General features: G+C 46.3%; 1 protein-coding gene across 2 annotated transcripts in view; it reads left to right on the top strand.

Annotated features, from left to right (window-relative positions):
• Positions 1-20,387, top strand: part of LOC139053093 (probable G-protein coupled receptor CG31760) — a 180,405-nt gene that overhangs the window by 115,445 nt on the left and 44,573 nt on the right. For both annotated transcript variants that reach the window (XM_070530256.1, XM_070530249.1), the window contains 4 exons: positions 3,190-3,376; positions 7,161-7,303; positions 7,428-7,529; positions 13,510-13,663. In XM_070530256.1, the coding sequence (XP_070386357.1) occupies positions 3,190-3,376; positions 7,161-7,303; positions 7,428-7,529; positions 13,510-13,663 (586 nt within the window). The remainder of the gene's footprint in view (positions 1-3,189; positions 3,377-7,160; positions 7,304-7,427; positions 7,530-13,509; positions 13,664-20,387) is intronic.

Genomic DNA, 20,387 nt, shown 5'->3' with positions numbered 1-20,387 from the left:
AGAAGATTATCAGGTAACATAGGCCCTTCCACGTTCCTGCCTCTTTCAGCCTCTCGAGTCTCCACATAATGAAAAGTCTGTTTGAACGTTATTTTCTCTATATTAATAACTTTCAAAACGTGCCGTCTTCTTTCTGTTACGAGCTTCGCACTTTCTGTTGCGCCTTCTTTCTAAAGCTGCACTACTCTCCTGATTTCTTCTCGTTTCTCTCTCCTTCCGTAAATATTCTCTGTGTCTCAATTGTCTGTTGTTGCTGTGTTGTTGCTCATTATTTAGCTGTTTATCCAGCTCTTTCTTTGTTTTTGCTTTTTCTGTGCACGGAACCCAGGCCGCATTGTTCTTCCTGGGCACTTAAGTTAATTATTATTATTATTATTATTATTATTATTATTATTATTATTATTATTATTATTATTATTATTTAGCAGTTCATTTGTAAGAGCGCCCATGAAAATGGCTTGCGTACTGTTAGCTCTTCTTAAGCGTTCTCTTGCAGTCTTCCTCGAGTTTTTAAGTATGTGTTCAGAATATTTTACGAACTTTCCACTGAGCAGCTAATTAATCGCACAGATGGTGTGTCAATAGTATAATTTATTACGTTCATTCCAGCTCCACTTGGTAAACACTTTTAGTGGCACCATCCAACATACAAAAGCTTGGAACGTGTTGAGAGGCAACGATGCATATTCTGGCTCCGTCCTTTGTTTGCAGTGCTCTTTGTAAACAGCAGTCACTGACTCGAACACTTTTTCTTACGTACCATGTGGAGGTTAGAGCTAACGTGCCCGGTATTGGTTATCTGAGGCCAAAAAGTGAGGCTCGTAGCTCGTTCCCGCCCCTCGGCGTACACAAAAGATGTCCGCGGCGAGTTCGTTGACTCACCAGTAAGGTGTAGAGACGACTCCAGCACTTGTGTTAACGAAGGCATTTATTCCCCGATGTGTGCAAGGGGCAGGTAGAACCGAGGGTTACGGCACAAGGGAGACAGTCGTGGTATACGGGTGACAACTCCCGAGAAATTCGCTCAGCCACGCGGGGTTCAGGATTGCGTGGGACCAGTTGGGTCCCGACATCCGATAGCTAAGAGCGCCGGAGGGAAATCTGGTGAGCGAAAGCGCCCGCGCACTTCGACGCTGTAGGAGAGAGTTGCACGATAGAGAGAGAGAGAGAGAGAGAGAGGGAGAGAGAGAGAGACCCACTCCTCGGGCACTGTTAGTACGCACGACGCACAGTGTAACCTGAGCAGCGCGCGAAGGCAGCCGGCTCCATATCGGGCCTGCTCCAGCGGCCGCGGCGAATATACGCTTGCTCAAAGAAGGCCAAAATGGCGCTTTTACAGCCACCACTCAGGGCAAAGGGTCCAAATCGTACGTGAACCGGAGAGGGGCGCCCAAGGGGTGAAACGTCAGGGAAGCAACGTACACTGAAAAAAAAAATGCACATGCATATTGCGTTGAACTACATTGTTTGTCAATATGTAGCAGCAAAATTCGAACCAATCACCGACACTTTTTTCTTCCTAATGACGATAACATTAACAACCCTCTGAATCTATATGTGTGAACGCCTTGTTAGGATGTTTGTCAGAACAGCTCCCAGCATCTTTAAAAAAATACCTAGATACTGCTAAAATTTTGCCGAATGCGTTAGGAGTGTGCCACGAACCTTAGATCTATGTATAATTCCTAGAGTTGGCCTCCTTGTGCTTCAGCTGCCCTTCATTATTTGAGCAGGCCTAACGTATGCGCGCAAAACCATTTTTTGCTCTGGAAATTTCCATTTCATGAGCAGAGAGAGAGAGAGAAAGAGAAGTCATAAGGGCAAGGCAGGGAGGTTAACCAGACCAGCGTCTTCTGTGACTACCTGGCCTGGGTAAATTTGCATACTCTTGTACAGCTTCCAGAGACTTACTGGCAATAACAAACTCTCGTCGCTTTGCCAGTAGACCTTTATATAGTTCCACGCGTCGTTCTACTTTTTGCATGCGATCGTTTTCACCAGATTACCGCTGTTATCAAGTTGTCGCGGGGTGCGAGGCGCGCTTATGCAGTATGTGAACGTTCTTGAACGTTGTTGCAAATTGTATAGCAAAGTAGGTTTCCCTGATTAAATCGTGCGCGCGTGCCGAATAATAATGTTAATTCTCCAATATTGGAGCCTGCCAGCTATGATTGAGGGAATATGCGGTGAGTCAAGGATAAATAGTGGGCACAGGTGACCCATGAGATGAGGGGCCCAAATTGACAAAGCTTTCCCTTCGTAAGGGCTCTAAACCCTTGGCCAGCCGCCTTCTCTAATCATATGCTCAACATTAAAGATAGGTTTAAATTTTCGTTTACGAACAAATCTACCGTAAAGGCTTCTTCTAAATACGGGCCCAGATTCGACAGCCGACAATTCCACTCGCCTCTATCATTGTGATTTGAGCATTGCTTCTCTTTGTGGTCACAAGTTTGCATTATAAAGAGCTAGATTGTTGACTCATAGTTTCGGCAGTGTTTTATGCTTTATCACCCATCACCAAAACAACGTCGCGCTGTTAATATTCGATGCTGCCCTTCGGTTTTGCCCGTTCAATTACTCACACATCTTGTAGCCAACCGAAGATAATATCTGGTTAACTTCCCTGTCTTTCCTTTGCCACCCCCCCCCTCCCTCTCTGTCTCTTTCTACTCACACATTTCTTGTAAGCCATTGCAAGGGCTGCTGAACCGGACAATGTAATCTGCGAACCACAGGTTTCTGAATTTTCTGTTGATCCTTGTACCCAAGCGATCCTAAGAGGCATCTAGAATACCTTTTGCAAGCATCCAGTAAAACATTTAAAACATTGTGTCCTCTTATCAGACACCTCCCGCAGGTCAACGTCATCTGTACACTGCATGTTAATGAGGTATTCCTCGTTGATCCTTACAACTAATCGATCGCAGTCTATCATTCAAAATAATTCTATAAGCATGCAGCAAAATAAAGTTGGAGAGGTTTGTAACTCCTTGCCTGACACCTGAACAATTCACGTGTGCATCCTCAACTTCTTGATTACAAAATGCCTCTTTGTCTGTTGATATCTCTACTGTGTTATCGTGTTATCCCTTTCGTTATCTTTGAGGACCTTGTAGATGTGTATTGTAACTTTTGCCGCCCTTCTCTGTTTGAAATACAACTTATACGTTTGGAATCCGCTCACAGGAAGCCCGTGGCGATGTTGAGCGTCGACTTGGACACGAGCGGTATGGACATCGACCAGTGCGACAGTGGCGCTCCGGCGATTGCGCCTCGCGATGGAGGCGAAGCAGCAGCAGCCGCAGTAACAGCCGGTGCACTCCGCATCACCGCCTTCCACGGCACACATCGCTGCCACAACCGAACCTCTCAGGTTGGAGATGCATGCATGCTTGTTGTGCTGCACTGCCGTCACTGTAGCTGCAGTATTGAGAGGAGAGGTGGTACACAGACAGACAGACAGACAGACAGACAGACAGACAGACAGACAGACAGACAGACAGACAGACAGACAGACAGACAGACAGACAGACAGACAGACAGACAGACAGACAGACAGACAGACAGACAGACAGACAGACAGACAGACAGACAGACAGACAGACAGACAGACAGACAGACAGACAGACAGACAGACAGACAGACAGACAGACAGACAGACAGACAGACAGACAGACAGACAGACAGACAGACAGACAGACAGACAGACAGACAGACAGACAGACGCGGACGAACAGACAGACATACGTGGACAGACAGACACACAGACAGATAGACGTGGACAGACAGACAGATGCGGACGAACAGACGGACGGACGGACGGACGGACGGACAGACAGACAGATGGATGGACGGACGGACAGACAGACAGATGGATGGACAGACGGATGGACGGACGGACGGACAGACAGACAGACAGACAGACAGACAGACAGACAGACAGACACACAGACGGAGAAACAGATGCGGACGAACAAACAGACAGACGCGGACAGACAGACAGACAGACAGATGGACGGACGGACAGACGCGGACAGACAGGCAGACAGATGTGGACGGACAGACAGATAGACGCGGACAGACAGACAGAGAAACAGACGCGAACGAACAGACAGACAGACGCGGACAGACAGACAGACAGACAAAGAAACAGACGCGGACAGACAGACAGACAGACAGACGCGGACATACAGACAGACAGACAGACAGACAGACAGACAGACAGACAGACAGATGGATGTATGGACAGACGGATGGACAGACGGATGGACGGACGGACGGATGGACAGACACACAGACAGACAGACAGACGCGGACGAACAGACAGACAGACGCGGACAGACAGACAGACAGACGGACAGACAGACAGACAGAGACAGACAGACAGACAGACAGACAGAGACAGACAGACAGACAGACAGACAGACAGACAGACAGACAGACGGACGGACAGACAGACGCGGACAGACAGGCAGACAGACAGACAGACAGACAGACAGACAGACAGACAGACGGATGGACGGACGGACAGACGCGGAGAGACAGGCAGACAGACGCGGACAGACAGACAGACAGACGTGGATGAACAGACGCGGACAGACAGACAGACAGACAGACAGACAGACAGACAGACAGACAGACAGACAGACAGACAGACAGACAGACAGACGTGGATGAACAGACGCGGACAGACAGACAGACAGACAGACAGACAGACAGACAGACAGACAGACAGACAGACAGACAGACAGACAGACAGACAGACAGACAGACAGGCAGGCAGGCAGGCAGGCAGGCAGGCAGGCAGATGCCAAGTAAGTCAAGTGCGCTAGAGAAAGGTTCGAGGCTTCGAGAACAGGCGCAGATACTGCAGAACTGGAGTAAATCATTTAACTACAGGAAGGGACCACATATCTTCGTTATAGTGCCTACCATGACCACAACTGCGCCCTTGAAATTTGGGGAGGCCGGCCAGCCAGTAGTGGCTCTGCAAAAGATAGCACTATTATTATTCAGGGAGGGTCATGAGGAGATATAATGCCATTCACACTAATGAGGCAATTTTCTCCTCCAGTTCAACCGGTATCTTCATCATCGCTGCCATATACTTGTTAAAATCAGGAGAACACGGTAGAGATGTTGGTTGATGAAATTCGTGAAAATGAAGTGGGGAAAAAAAGATAGACAACCTTGTCTTTATTTTATCTTTAGAGTGGTTCTTGCGCCCATGCAATCGTTTTACGGAGGCGCAATCAGATTAAAGGGTTCAAGGGATCCTGTATGACGATGTCTCTGAATGAAACCAAAATGGCTGCTTTGAGCACTATTAATTGTGTTCGGTTAGAACAATCTCATTAATGCACCTTGCTTTGCAAGCCTACTTCGAACAAAATATGTCCACACAGACTTTTCGAGCCTTGGTTTTAACTGCAGGTTGTAGGATGCGTCACGTGAAGTCGCGAATTCAATGTCTTCCTCCTGTTCTCGAACAGCAGTGGTAGAATCTGGCACAACCGGGAGTAGGCTGCTTCGCCCTTTACAGCCTCCACTTAAGCATACGGAACACACCCATGTTTCACGAATACTGTCCAAATCAACATTGAGCTCTGGCCCCGTTAGTTCTTCTTCATTCCTTAATTATTTCCGTTCTTCTGTTGTCTGATCGGTAACGGAAGGACGACCTCTAATGGACTATCTCAACATCGTATTGGCTCGAGCGCTCAGGTTACGATCGTCGGGTCATGCAAGGAAATACCGCAGCGTTCATAGCACCTATAATCGCTCCTGCGAGGCTAAATGTAGGGTAAAGTGAGCAGTTATGTGAACAGCCTGATAACTTTGCCTAGCCGCTCAAGGCGTACCCTCGCATGCGTGGTTTCTGAACAGGCAAGGCCAAAATGAGCATCAGGAGTCGTTGTACCTTCAGCCGGCAGCGACTCCTTGGCACAGAATGGTGACGGACATGAATAAATTATAGTCTGTTTCAGATATGAATCAATAGACGTTTTAGCGCCTAAGCAACCTCGTCTTCCAGACGTCGTAATGATAAGCTTCTCTAAGTTCTCTGTCACGCTTTCTTTTGGGCCTGTTTGCGGAGCTTCTCTGGACAAATTCGAATTAGAGCGGAATAGTTTATCGGTAGGAAATTAAATTCAGGGCAGTATTGTACTTTCACTTGTGGAGAGACAAGTGATTCTCAAAAACAGCATGTCGCCCCGTACCTTAGCCTCAATGCAACTGACAAGCTCAAACTCATTACCATGATCAAGAGGGCCTATAAACAAGCCCCACATCTTCCCATCTCCAACTCTAACGAGAAATTGGACGCCCTCGGCATTCACAACACCATAGACGAGCTTATTGAAGCGCAGCGTATTAGTCTATACGAATGATTCGCCAATTCCACCACGGGCAGGCACATTCTAGGCACCCTAGGCATAACCTACACCACCCAGTTCAGGCCAAACGTACCCATCCCTCCAAACATTCGTGCTCAGCTAGTTCTCCCGCCCATACCTCGCAATATGCACACTGAACACAATCCGGAGCGACCTGCAGAAAGAGCTAAACAACTACAAAAGCGCTACTACCAAGCCGCTGACGTAACCTACACCTACGTGGACGCAGCGGAATACCCCAACCATTTACCCCAACCCAACCATATCCCAACTATATCATATTACCCAACCATATCATATTATCTGGCCATGCCCCAAAGTCTCACCCACCAACACCTCCCGCACTAACACGCGTATCATAACTACGGCCGAGCAGTGGGAGACATTGCTGCTCAGCTTGGACCCAGAGGAGCAGCTCTGGGCCGTCCGTATGGCCGAAGACACCGCCAGAAAGCAACGACTGGCCGCCGTCTGAGGATGGGGGGGATAAGGGGTTAGTCTCCCGACCCCCGCCACCCCTAAACCCCATCAAGGACATAATAAAGTTTTATCTCTCTCTCTTTCTCAAAAACAGCATGATGGAATTATAGACTTAAGAGTGCACGCCCTTTGTGGATAGTTAGTGGTCCCGCATTGCAAGCGAAGCTGCGTGTGTGACGTGCACAGCGAACGTCCAAGTAGCACAAGTGCTAGCTCCACCACGACGACAATCGCTGTAGCGACGAAAGGTATAGCATGCAGCCGCTCCGTTTATTGCAGTGCCTGTTCGCACGAGGACACGGTTGGTCCCGGGGATCCTATGTGTGTCAGTGTCGCCGGGGCTTCTACGCGGCCACTGGGGACCCGTTCTTCAACGGTTCTCTCGTCGAAAGCGCCTGGAGGGAAAAAGTCCTCTTCGGAAGGTGCGTTATATACTCACGGTTTCTTTCAGTTGAAGTATTTCTTGGTTTCTTGGCTGGTTTATCTTTTACGTTTCCATTCTTGTTCCGCGAAAACTTCATCTTGTTTCTCTCCCTTCCCAATCAGGCCCACGTACGACATGCTTTACGTCTGCAAACCTTGTCGCCCTGGCTGCAACGAATGCGTTGACGACTCACCTTGCTTGTCACATTACAATTGGGCTTTCAGGTAAGTCGAACGCAGTTTACTTATCACTGTCGGAGAATAAGCGATCCTAATATACGTAGAACCGTTCCTGCCGCAAATAAATGAGTAATATGTTTATTACAACATTACAAACCAAACTAAATCTCAGTCGACAAGGCGTCCCGGTAGCATTAACGATTTAAGTGTGTGAGAGTGGCATAGAAGAGTCGGGATCTTTTGTGAAGATATATATATATATATATATATATATATATATATATATATATGTGTGTGTGTGTGTGTGTGTGTGTGTGTGTGTGTGTGTGTGTGTGTGAACGAGCAGAAAGGGAACCGAGAGGCCCGTTTTTTATTAATCATGTCATAAAAAGTCAACAGACAAAGACACTAAGGACAACATAGGGGAAATTGTACTTACTAATTGAATTAAAGAAATGATAAATTAATGGAAAATGAAAGTGGAGGAAAAAGAAAAAAAAACAACTGGCTGCAGGTGGGATACGAACCCCCGTCTTCGCATTATGCGTGCGATGCTCTTACAGTTGCGCCAGTATTAGTATAACGTCTGCAAATTTTGCCATCCACGGGAAGAGCATTCGGTGAAATGAAAGGACGTAGGGTTCACTGCGATTAATCAACCTCTTATTAACCTCGCCAGGTAGCGAGCGCAGTGGTCCGTTGATATTTCCTAGGGCAACCTGATGCGCGCCAACCGCGTTTCGCTCAACGTCGCTTTTGCCGAACGGCCATGCAAATAGCTTCTCGGCTTGAGTAAAGCACTTCCGGCAAATGTACGGAGAGCACCTAATTATTACTAGCAGGAGCGCACAGAAATCGCCTCGCTTTTAACGACGCGCTGGCGATGGAGGCGCGCATACTCAAGCAACAGAAATAGGGATTGCACCGGAGGGGCCCAGGGTGGCCTTCAAAAATGCGTGCCAGTTCTTGTCTATGCAGCACCCTTCTACGAACACAGAACAACAAAATGAAAACACGCTTCGTCATGTGACAACAGGAACGAAAGCATGGCGCTCGGAAGGGAGAAAGGCGGGGAGCGGGCCGCTGTTAGGCAAGCTTCTAAAAATAGCGATACACTCACAGTCTGGTTACACATCGCCTAGTAAGAGGAACTTTTTCTCCAAACTAGTTTTTCTTTTTTTTTACTTTTACACACTTTCCAGAGAAAATACCCGAATATGCACCCATGTACCCAGAGACATATCCGAACGATAAGTGCAGAGTCTGCCGGAGGGAGGCGGTAGATTACACGCACATATTGTGGGACTGCGTTAAAAATGCAGAGGAAGCAAATCAAGAACGATCCCACCGCGGCTCGAGGCAGCCGCGAAGAGCTACGACCAAGACGAACAGCTTGGGCCGTCCAGCAGGTCCTCGGGGCACTCGAAAGGCAGGGACCCAGCGAGCCGGCAACGGCGAGCGGAGACCCGCGCCGTGTAACGGCGACTTCGTAGATGACGTAGGCCCTCGTCGGGGCGCGCGAGCGCCCAGCTGCAGGCACAAATAAAATTGGCTCCAATCCAATCCAATCCCGAATATGTGGTACAGTTATTCAGGTAAATGAATACCGTTATACTGTACACGTATAGAGCGACGTTCCAGTTACTCTTTATTTGGATCGTTGTATCGCATACGCCAACTGTATTGTACCTGGATCGGTGTTCCGCAGGAGATCCGTCTGGTCGCAGCATTTCACTTATATAACAGGGGCCTGTGTCCAAGGAAAAGAAAGCCAGTGCGAAAATATGCACGTGTTTGCACTCTGGCGTTTTGGCAGACAGCAGAATGAAAACAAGAATGTTTTTCAATAGTTTATTGCGCAAAGCACTGCGGAGAACACGTTTGGGTGAAAACATTTGTAAGCAAAGAATGGATGTAGCGTTATCAATTTTGAATACACTGCAGATCTTCAAGGTTCCACTGATCTCGCTGTAATAAAACATCAAGAATAATCAAGTGAAGAGCGGCAACATTTACAAAAGTGGGATAGCTATAGCTCCGGGCTTTGAAGTGACGGTGCTAAGCAACCGGAGCTCTAGCGGCTGGAACGGCAATCTGTGTGCAAAAGAAAAAAAAATAGAATTAATTGCATGTTTTCCTGCCAAGTAGTCTACAATGGCATGACATCATTAAAATAAAGGGACAAGGCAAGCCTGCAAGGCACAATCATGTTAATCCTCACCCGCCGTGGTTGCTCAGTGGCTATGGTGTTGGGCTGCTGAGCACGAGGTCGCGGGATCGAATCCCGGCCACGGCGGCCGCATATCGATGGGGGCGAAATGCGAAAACACCCGTGTGCTTAGATTTAGGTGCACGTTAAAGAACCCCAGGTGGTCCAAATTTCCGGAGTCCTCCACTACGGCGTGCCTCATAATCAGAAAGTGGTTTTGGCACGTAAAACCCCAAATATTATTATTATTATGTTAATCCTAAACTCTTTGATTGTGGCCATTGTCCACCATTTACACCTCCAGTCTGGTACATGTAGAACAAGAATCACGCGTGAAGTATTTTTCTTGTTATTCAACACATGCTATCATATAACAGTTACAGACAGGTTTGAGACAGCAGTATGGCGTAATTAATATAATTACAATGAGGGGCGTCTTGCCAGGCTTCTTATGTTAATAAAGCTCCAATTTCTAAAAATTATTTGTTTACATGTTGTCACAGACGTGAATATACAGCGATATATTTAAATATTATTAATGCATTTAAGTTGTATAGCATATATGTATACTTAATCTTAATTTCACAAAAGTGAAGAGCAAATGAGTGTGCTTGTGGAGAAGGGATTTCGAGAAATAATTTCGTTCGGCCTCGTATAAAATTCGCGTAAGGAGAAAATGAGTGAAGTAAAGGTGGGAGATCGATGTACGCATCACAGCAGAAGTATGGAGATTACTGTGAGAGGCATTTCTCGTGCAGTGACATAAGCAGTCGAACAAGGATAATGACGACGATGACGACTTTGTGTAAGACCGTACTAGTGAACACATTCATTCTTCCTTGAAAATGTATGTGACTGCTTATTATATTGAACAATATTTAACGACGAAAACAAGCATGAATTGTAACGACGCTGATTTACAGAGCCTTAACTTTGGCTAGTCTGTTAGTTGTTATATCAACGGAATAGGGCCATTTCCGCAGTGAAACTGACTGGAATGACACTGAGTATTTAAAAAAAAAATGCAAGTGGTAAGCATGCAAGTGGTAAGCATGTTAGCCAACTTTTACCACAGTTGTGCAGAGACGAATAATGTTAGATTAAAACCGGGTCAGTTCACTGATCTTGTATGTTAAAATCAAGTACTGGGCAACGTTACAACAAATTAGGAAATATATGTACCCACACTAAGCTCTCTTATCATATATTATTGTAGTAGATACATTACACTAAGTATCTTACCTGTTTCAATTGACTTGGTCACGCTGGGCACGCACCGCGGCTGACTCCGAATTTTTTTTAGAACAGCTGGGAGTGTGCACAAAGCCGCCGCTTTTACATTTCTTTTTTAAATTCTGGGGCTTTACGTGCCAAAGCCACGATCTGATTATGAGGAACGCCGTAGTGAGGGACTCCGGAATAATTTGGACCACCCGGGATTCTTTAACGGGCACCTAAATCTAAGCACACGCGTCTTTTTTTCATTTCGCCCCCATCGGAATGCGGCCGCTGTGGCTGAGATTCGATCCCGCGACCTTGTGCTTTGCAGCTCAGCACCATAGCCACTAAGCAACCACGGCGAGTTTCGCATTTTTGCTACCAATCGCATGTCATCACCTGGTTCATTGCGAACCATTGAGACATGCTATTCATATTACAAAGCAGGCGGCTAGGCTACGACTGACACAGCCCATAAATGAAGAAATAAAACAATTTAGTCTACGGAAGACTCCGTGACGTTAGCAGGAAACCCAGCTGGCCGACTTTTCAAATGTCATGATTAGGTGAAAAATTTGTACGACGCCATTTGTCACCCCGTTGTACATTATACTTATCGGTCTTGTTCGTAAATATTTGTGGAATAACGATTCTCGCAGCCAAAGCTTTACAGCAATACTGGGAAATGCAGCGTTTCCGTATACGCTGCCTCACCAGGCGAAGTAACCAGCCATTACTAGGTTGTCCATAAAACCAGCCATTACAAGGTTATCCATAAAAGCAGTAAACTTCTTCGCGAATTACGTCACGTCATATAGTCAACCGCAACCGGTCAAGAGATATCCCCCCTTGCCGCACAAAAAAAAAAAAAAATTTGGAGGACGCTTAAGCTTCGCCTTTAAGAGTGGAACGCGATAGCATTCAAAGACCCCTGAATGCTTTTCATGCTTCCCGGCAACTGCGCTTATGTAACCGTAACGTTTAGCGGGGAACGCTGGCGGCGAACGCTATGCACGAAGGCAAGGTTTCTTGCCTTCGTGTCCTCTTCGCGGCCTCCAGCGTGGGTCGATCTTTTGTTATTATTTCGCACTTTTAATATTTCAGTCTGAGAAGAAAGAAAGAGAGAGAGAGAGAGATGCAAATGATAGAAAGACAGGGAGGTTAACCAGAGTTAAGACCTCCGGTTTGCTACCCTGCAACAGGGGAAGGGAAAGGGGAAGTAAAGACGGAAAGAAAAGCGTGACAAAAATAAAAGCATGAAAAAAACTGAAAAGAGGCAGAATGGGATCATTATAGTCTTTCTAATAGGCCACTGCCATGTAAAAAGATCAACAAAGCCTTGAACAACTTTCGGTGCGACGGCAGTTCATGTCGGCATTCCAAGACGGACTCTTCTGAAAGTGGCCTGTCGTCAAGGCGTGCCAACGCGGTCGCCAGTGACAGCGGGTGCGCGCTGTCAGAGGACAGTCTCAGAAGAGATAACATAAAGGATATGCCCTGTCAGTGTTTTCTTTCTTTTTATTACTGGGCTGCCTTTCTCAATATTCCTAGGAACAACTTTGCGAAGAATGAAAGACAAGGTATGAGCAGCTTTGGTGGTAGAAGAGTGGTAGGGTGTGCGTGATTCGGAATTTGGTTCGATATTCTTTTTGCCGAAGCGATGTTCGACGCTGGACGCCGAAACTGGATTTTGTGAAACGCGGGGAACCTTAACGCTGTCGCGTTAAAACAATTTATAAAGGGCGAAATCAGAAAAAAAGAAAAAAAAAGCACGGGCGGATCTACTTGGAACGAATTCTCAGTATGACAAGAGTTTCGAGGTATGAATTCCCTAACTTTGCGGAGAAATGTATTGGCGTTCCAGTTACTTTTGTGCTTCAATGCGTAAAACGATGTTTTGTTAAGAAAGTAAGTGGAAGGACAGTGCATTTTCACCACAACTTTGACGGCGCATATCTCCTACAAGGTGCTAGCAACACAATTCTTTTCAAGTGGATATGCGTTGCAGCCTGATCCGCTAGAATTGTAAATTGCAATATATACAATAAAGTTCTTAGTTAAAAACTTGATGATTTTTTTGTTAATTGGTCAATTATGCGTTCCATTTTTTTTGTGCAAGTAATGTTCGCCTCTTCGAGTAGACCGGCTCATGCACTAGAATTGTGCTATCTCCCCCAGGCAATGTTTTTTAAATTTAAGGTGTTCGCTGAAACACCTTGTATACCTTGAAGAAGAGAAGTCCACTTGTCGGAACGTTGGCTCCTGCATTCACCTTGTTCACGGTTTGCTCATCGTCTTGAATTTCCATCTCCCGCATTCCCCGTCTTTTCCCTGTATATACAGTTGCTTAAATATCCTTAGAACGGGACGCAACTCTTGTGAAGCACCAAATACATCGAAAAGATAGAAGCCATGGTGCCTAATTGTGCACCTGCAGAAGGACAAAGCCATGCTTGTTGTCCGGAAACGTTCGTTTTCGTTACTACAAATTGAAAAAGCCAAATTTTTTCTTTTCAATTATTATCACTGGTTAGTACGAGGCCCTTATGTGCCTGAACAGTATGACCTCGCCTGACGACTTGTTTCTTTCTCTGGCAGGATTTCGCTTTTGACCATATCTGTGATCTGCATCGTACTGACGATGGTCCTGGCTGGCTACGTGTACCGCTACCGAAAGCTGAAGGTGATCAAGGTGGCCAGCCCCGTCTTCCTCTGCATCACTCTCATTGGCTGCGCCATTATGTACTGTGAGGTGGGTGAACCTAAGGTCGTATTGCAGCTGTGTGTCTAACGGTCCAGTGCTCAGAGCCAGTGGACGATTCAGTGTACACTCAAGTAAACTGCTACATTTAGTCGGGGCACGTGCTGAACACGGGCCTTCAACTCCTGGTGGAAGATACCCTCATCGCAACAGAACGTTGTAGCAGTGGTCATAATGTTCCTAACGGCAGATTTTTACATACGAAGCTCGGCTGTCAATTGCTAAGCAAGCGTCATCTTTGCGGACACGGTAGTGTTTTGGCAAGTGTCCAGGGAACGGTTGTCGCGCAAAAATGTGAGCAGGATGCATAGGGCTCCTATTAAGGATAGTTTGGAGCCTTTCTGAGAGAATAACTGCTGAAAGCACTCTTGAGGAAATCACGTCTTGTCCCGGTCGTCAGGTCTATAACGTCTTACTCTCCGTATAGTAACGCTGGAACGCCATCTGCGAACGTGCACGGTTTTGCAAATTTCCCAGCGTGTAGGTTCAAATTTTGTCCTGAGCTAAGGGGCCAGTGATACACATCTTAGGAGCTGTCGTGGTTTCGCTGACAGATGCATTGCAATAGCTCTAATAGAAATGAGCCCGTACAATTCACTGCGCCTAGCCTTCAATCCTAGTGAAATGCTGCCCTATAGTGCATCCAGGGAAAACCGTGCCAGAGGCTTGTCGTCGCTATCCAACGCCATGTCATGCGTTGTTGCACACATTGTAAGCAAGCTTTAATTTGCTCGGTTTAATTGCGTGTCATCTAGCATTTGCGTGGGAAGGCCTCCCGTGAGTATAGCCGAAATGTTTGTACATTTGCATCGCGATAATCAGTTTCCATTGGTTGATCATGATTGATTATCGCGATATTTCGTATGATCACGGGGAAAAACAATTAATTGAATATAGTCACCACGTTTGTTACATAAAAGTATAGCGATTCGTTTACGTTGCAAACATATCCGAATGCTCTCCAGTACTCTTTTCAAATGACGATAAAGCTGCAGCGGCCGTAACCTTCAGTATGTTGGTGACATTTATCATGGATTTCGAAGTTCTAAACAGTCCTGCCGCCATAAACGGCCTTTTTTGTGACAATAATATGTGGCAGTATGATGCCCCGGAAGGTGAAAAAGCAGCTGTCGGGCTGTCATCCGTTATGGATCCGTCAGTAAACGCAAAATGGAGATGCTCCTGTTGTCGGCAAGTTTGGGAAATACTTCGGGAAGTTTAGCCCGATGCACTGCTGATTTGTCATTAATATTCTGTATATTCCATGTGACAGGAAGCGTAATCTGCTGTCGCGATGGTTGGGCTAACCCTCTTCGCAGGTAGCAGTAAAGACGGAAAATTCAGTTGCGTCAAACTTGCACTTCGTCACAGGTTCGTCATGGATTTCAAACATGTTTAGCATGCTCAAGTTATGGCCTTGTGAAATATTACCAAGATTATAGAATGCTGCGTGCTGCCACATAATCTGTTGTCGTATAGCTAAAACACACCGTGCATAGTAGGACTAGAGTAAATGAAGGTGTGCTGTCCAATGTCCACTAAAAGCAACAATAGTCAGGCTTACCCCTGTATGGGACATTTCACATATCTCGTGACAACTCATTGTACACCAAAGCTCCAACTGCATCATCTCAGCAATGCGGCCAGCGCTATACGCGGAACCATTATACACTATTGTGTTTGGCTGAACGAGCATTGAATGTTGAAACCGTCTACGCTACAATGTACACTAAATTAAGTTCTTTGGGATGCCTCCAAGTCAAACTACCTTTTTATAACATTTTAAATATTTATGCTTACTAGGCTTAGGCCACATTTTGCAATTGAGAAACTGAAGCTGAGAAGGGGAGAAGTCATGTTTGCATAGCAGAGATTCTAAGACAAGCAGCACTTTCGAGATATCCGTCCTCAAGATATGCTAAAAAATGTCTCGGCCTTCCAGTTAAGATCGTCCCGAATTGTTAGAGGCACGCCTTTGGAAAATTTACCTGGTAGGCCCAAGTATTTCGTAATACGTTAAAGGCCGCATATCTCGAAACTATAGTGCTAGCGTTAGGATTTCTGCTAAGCAGACATTACTTCACTACCCTTTGGCTTCGATATCACGATCACATCATGTCTAAAGTAAATTATAATATTTTACGTAATTGTCGAAATTATTGTTATTTCTTTTGCTGCTAATTTTCGCCTAGCCAGGTAGCCTATGGGGTGTATGCACTTAAGTTCGGCAGCGACGCGGCACTGTGGTGCCTCGGCGCCGGGCGCCATATTTCTGGTTGCTCCGCAGCAGACGACAAAGTGTTCTGCCCGGTATCGCTGTGCAGAGGCAGAGGCAGCAGAGGTAGCACGGTTTACCGCGTGTGGTTCCTCTTCTGCAAGAAACCTGGTGTGAAATGTTTCGCTGAATGTTCTTTGTATAGTGAGCTTGGTGGTGTAGGTGTGAGCTTCGCCTAAACATGTCAGTCGATTTCCCAGTATGCGCTTGCGTGACAGGAAGCATTAGCAGTGCATGGTGTGGTCCACGCGCTTGTTCTAACAGGTCAAGAAACAAGCACAACGACGTTGGCATCCCAGGGCGGGTTTCTAAAACTTACCTACAAAGCCGAACGCGAGAACAAGCATCTGCGATTACTGGCTGCGCGCGTACTCTGTATGTGCACGAGTAGGTGCACGAAGGTAGCCTTTACAACGGAAGATGAACAGCTTATCTCTACAGCATTCCACAGGCTGGTGTAAAAGCACAATCGTATGTTAGCGATATTGCCGGTGATCGCGACGATGCGCTGCCATGAAACTGCAACGATCAAGCTGAGCATCTCGCTTATTGCCATGTATTCGCTAGATTCTAGACGAATAAAGAAATTCTCTGGTAAAATGGTGTGCTAGCTAATATGACTGTATAACATGTTCGCATTCTGAAACAATGATGACTTTGTCATCATAAAGAAATTTCACTTTCTGGGGTTAGGGGTGTGATCAAATTCGCTTGAATTGTTGGGATGGCAATGTTTTGAACAGACTGCAGCTCAGCGTCGCGCTCCGCTGACGCTTCACGCCCAGCGAACCACATTTATTTCGCGTTTCCTAAACGCCATGTTCCAGAGGCAAGCTTCGCGCAGTAAACTTGATTACAAAACGACCACAACAGCATGCGAACGCACCGCGTCCGTTTATTCGGCGTGGTGGCGAAGCGAGGACTATACTTCCCGCTGACACCGTAAGCGTTGCCGACTCGCGACGGAGTGCTTGCTAGAGTGCATGTGTTTGAGTTGGGCTGACTAAACGATGAGCTAAAATTTATCTTTCTTTCCTCCATTGTAAATGCTACCCTCATGCCTTTAGGATGAAGATGATTCAGGCATGCATACGGGCTTTTGCTGAAGCCCGACGGAGTTCACTGTAAGCGCACAGTACCTGCACAGCCGGAATCGCAGTTGCTTATTGTTCGTTCATTCGACTACGCAGGCACGTGAAAGAAATCTGCCCCCGAATGATGACATCGTTAGGTTTGTTTCTTGACCTGTTGGATGAAGCGTGTGAACCACACCATGCACTAGTAAAGTGTCCCGACACGCAAGCGCATACTCGGAGATCGATTAACATGCTTAGGCAAACCCGCCGTGGTTATGGTGTTGGGATGCTAAGCACGGAGGTCGCGAGATCGAATCCCAGCCACGGCAGCCGCATTTCGATGGGGGCGAGATGCGAAAACACGCGTGTAATTGAATTAAGTGCACATTAAAGAATCCCTGGTTGTCCAAATTATGGTTGTATTTAGGCGAAGCTCACGCCTACACCACCAAGCTCACTATATAGCACGTTCGCACAGCACATTAAGAGAAACATTTAACACCAGTTTTCTTGCAGAAGCAGAACCACGCACAAGAAACCACTGCACAGCAACACCGGGCGGAATGCCCGCCGCGGTTAAAACTGACCCTGGTGATCCTGAAACACATTTTGACACGCAGATTCATTATATCGGAGAGCAATGGGCATTTCTTCACGTTACGCTGTCAAAACTTTCGCTGCAGACAAAGACAAATACATATTTTTAAAAGGCAACTCCAATAATATTATTGAACTTCGTCCTTTTTCCATGGAGCATACAAGGCATGCGAAAGGCTGACAACTATACAGTCATGCTGGAAATACCTGCAGTGCTTCGGTGACTGAGGAGACTGAGTGTCCCCACCAGCTTTTGCGACAACACCTGTAATGAGCTGAGAAATGGGCCTCCGAGTGTAACGTATGCAGCGCATCAGGGACACGAGACTGCGACTCTAGTGGATCCAGATCCGCTACCGAAGTTAGGTGAACATGTTTCACTGGTGCACGCGGACAGTTGTTCTGTTCAAGATGGTGCAACGGCGCCATGTTGGACGGAATAGCTGCCAGAGTTCTGGAGTTGACGCGATCACGTACAATGCATCGGCTTGTTTGTCAGGTTATGATCTTCAGTAACAAAGAAAGCAAAATGAAAACAACGAGAACATCAATAAAAAAGTAAGACCATTCGACAAAACTCCGAAAAGGATCTCGCTCATTTGCCTGGCTGCAGATCAGTGTCTGTATGCACAAATCTGGTCACACTGCTTGAACCGATTCTAAGGATATGGGTGCCGGCCAATCGGAATACCGAACATATCATTAGATAAGGCAAAGAGCCATAGACATATTTTCTTAAAAACGAAAAAGCCTGGTGAATTGAGCCCTGGTTAATTTTGCTTTTGAAGACAAGTCGATTCCGGGCGCAGCGAGTAATCGTTAGGATATGACTGACCTGTGGGGAAGTGCCTCAGGCGGAAGCGGTCGGGCAGAGCGCTGGCTTTAACGAGCATTCTACAAAGCTGCCCAGAAGCAGTGCACGTACGCGGTTGGCGTCTGGAGCGGTGTCTTCTGCCATATGTGTTGTAATACAGCGACTGCATCTGCGTAATCACTGCGGTCGAGGGCGTTTAGCTGTTTCTGGGAAGGAGAGCTTCTCTTCTTTATTAGTTTATTTATTGCGTCATTCCAGCGCCCACCGGTTATCCCACTGCACCGGTGCAAGGAAACAACCTTGCACTGCAACCGACGCCGGCGGCAGCGATCAGCCGTGGATATTGGCTGGAGGCAGAAAACTAGGGCACCATGATGGCCGTGCTGATTAAAGCAACTGAAAAAAGCAAACGCTCGTGGTAGGCTGTATACAGCAACGCGGAGGTTTTGTTTAGATATTCGTACTTTTCATTATAACTTTTTTTTTTTTTGCTTTCGATAGAGCATCGTGTGACCTTTCTTCAGGGAGTGGCGAGGCACAACAAAGAGACGGCTTTCTTACGCTCCGTTATCCTTTGCTTCCTGCAGTTGTTTACCATCGTTGCCATAAGTTTCGAAGCCAGCCTACTGCTGGAAAGATCTGTGGCGCCGGCCCTGTAGCACGCATGGCATTCCAAAACTACTGAGAGTCAGGAGCACTGTCTCGGAAACTCGGAAGCTTTTGTGAAACGCAGGTTTTACTGAGACCCCAGTACGCGGTCGCCGTGGCCTCGAATGTTTCCACAACTGCGCATCTCTGAAACGATTGCTGAGTGGAACAATGGTTGAGGTAACAGCTGAAAGAAAACCAATTTGCTATGCTAACCGCGACAACCGCTTATATTCCACATGAAGGCTAGCGCATTTGGTTTTTTGAACTGACCTCTTTGATAATGACCTCTTTTCTCCAAGGAAATATAGGTAAAATATAGAAAGAGAGTACTTGATCTCTGATTAGCCGTCCCATGTAATGTTCGTTTGCCCTTAATATGCATTAGTTATTTGAAGAAGCTGTAGAACCTTACGTGCTGGTTGACTTTGTGGCTTATACAACGTAGTTATGTTACAGTTTGGGCGAGACGTTGCGCTTGCAATAAGGTCGATTATTGCGAGTGTAACCACTATTGTCTGCCTTGATTTTTCCCGTGTTTGCTACTGAATCGTATTTCTGCTTAAGTTTGTCGATTTGCACTTTTTTACCGCGGACACAAAGGATAAAGCTCGGAAACCGACGACAGGCTTTACGCTGGTCGGCAACTGTTGTGACCTTAGCTATTTATTTCTTTCTCTTTAGGTGTGCGTCAGTCTGCTTGCTTCATTATTAAAGTACAAGTTGATTGGTTTGCACGTCATCCTTATTTCAGTCGAGGATCTGTACTGCAGCATTTCGTCTCACTCAAGGGTTCGACAAAAATTCGTCTGATGAAGTAGCATGACGATGAAGAAATTGCAGTCACTGACCAAGTCAATGCGAAAAAGAAATAACAGATATGTTTTGGAGTTGTAGGGGTTGCTTGGTCATATTGACCAAGGAACCTATATGGGCTTCGAAACGTGTTTTTTTAGCCTTGGCTTGGTTAGTGACAGCAACTTCCTCTTCAACAGTTAGTTTCAAAATTGGCGCGGTACTCTGTTGTCTGTCGACAAATAAATTGACACGCTGCTTTCTGGGAGGCAAATAAGCTGGTACAACTGGGAGCAGAACCCTACAGACCAGAGCTGGTTGCACCAAATAAGTAAATAAACATTTCTAGGCCGGCATTTACAGAAAAACGTTCTTACGCTAGAACTGCATGCTCTTAAGAGAAGGTATCAACCAATCGTTATCTGGGACACATTATTTACGAAAGCGGCTGGCCAATGGCAAAGATCACTTACGAACGAAAAGCTTTATGAATACGGTCTCTGATTTCAT

Source organism: Dermacentor albipictus, chromosome 1, assembly GCF_038994185.2.
Source record: "Dermacentor albipictus isolate Rhodes 1998 colony chromosome 1, USDA_Dalb.pri_finalv2, whole genome shotgun sequence".
NCBI lineage: Eukaryota > Metazoa > Arthropoda > Arachnida > Ixodida > Ixodidae > Dermacentor > Dermacentor albipictus.
This window is presented reverse-complemented; position numbering and strand designations above follow the sequence as displayed.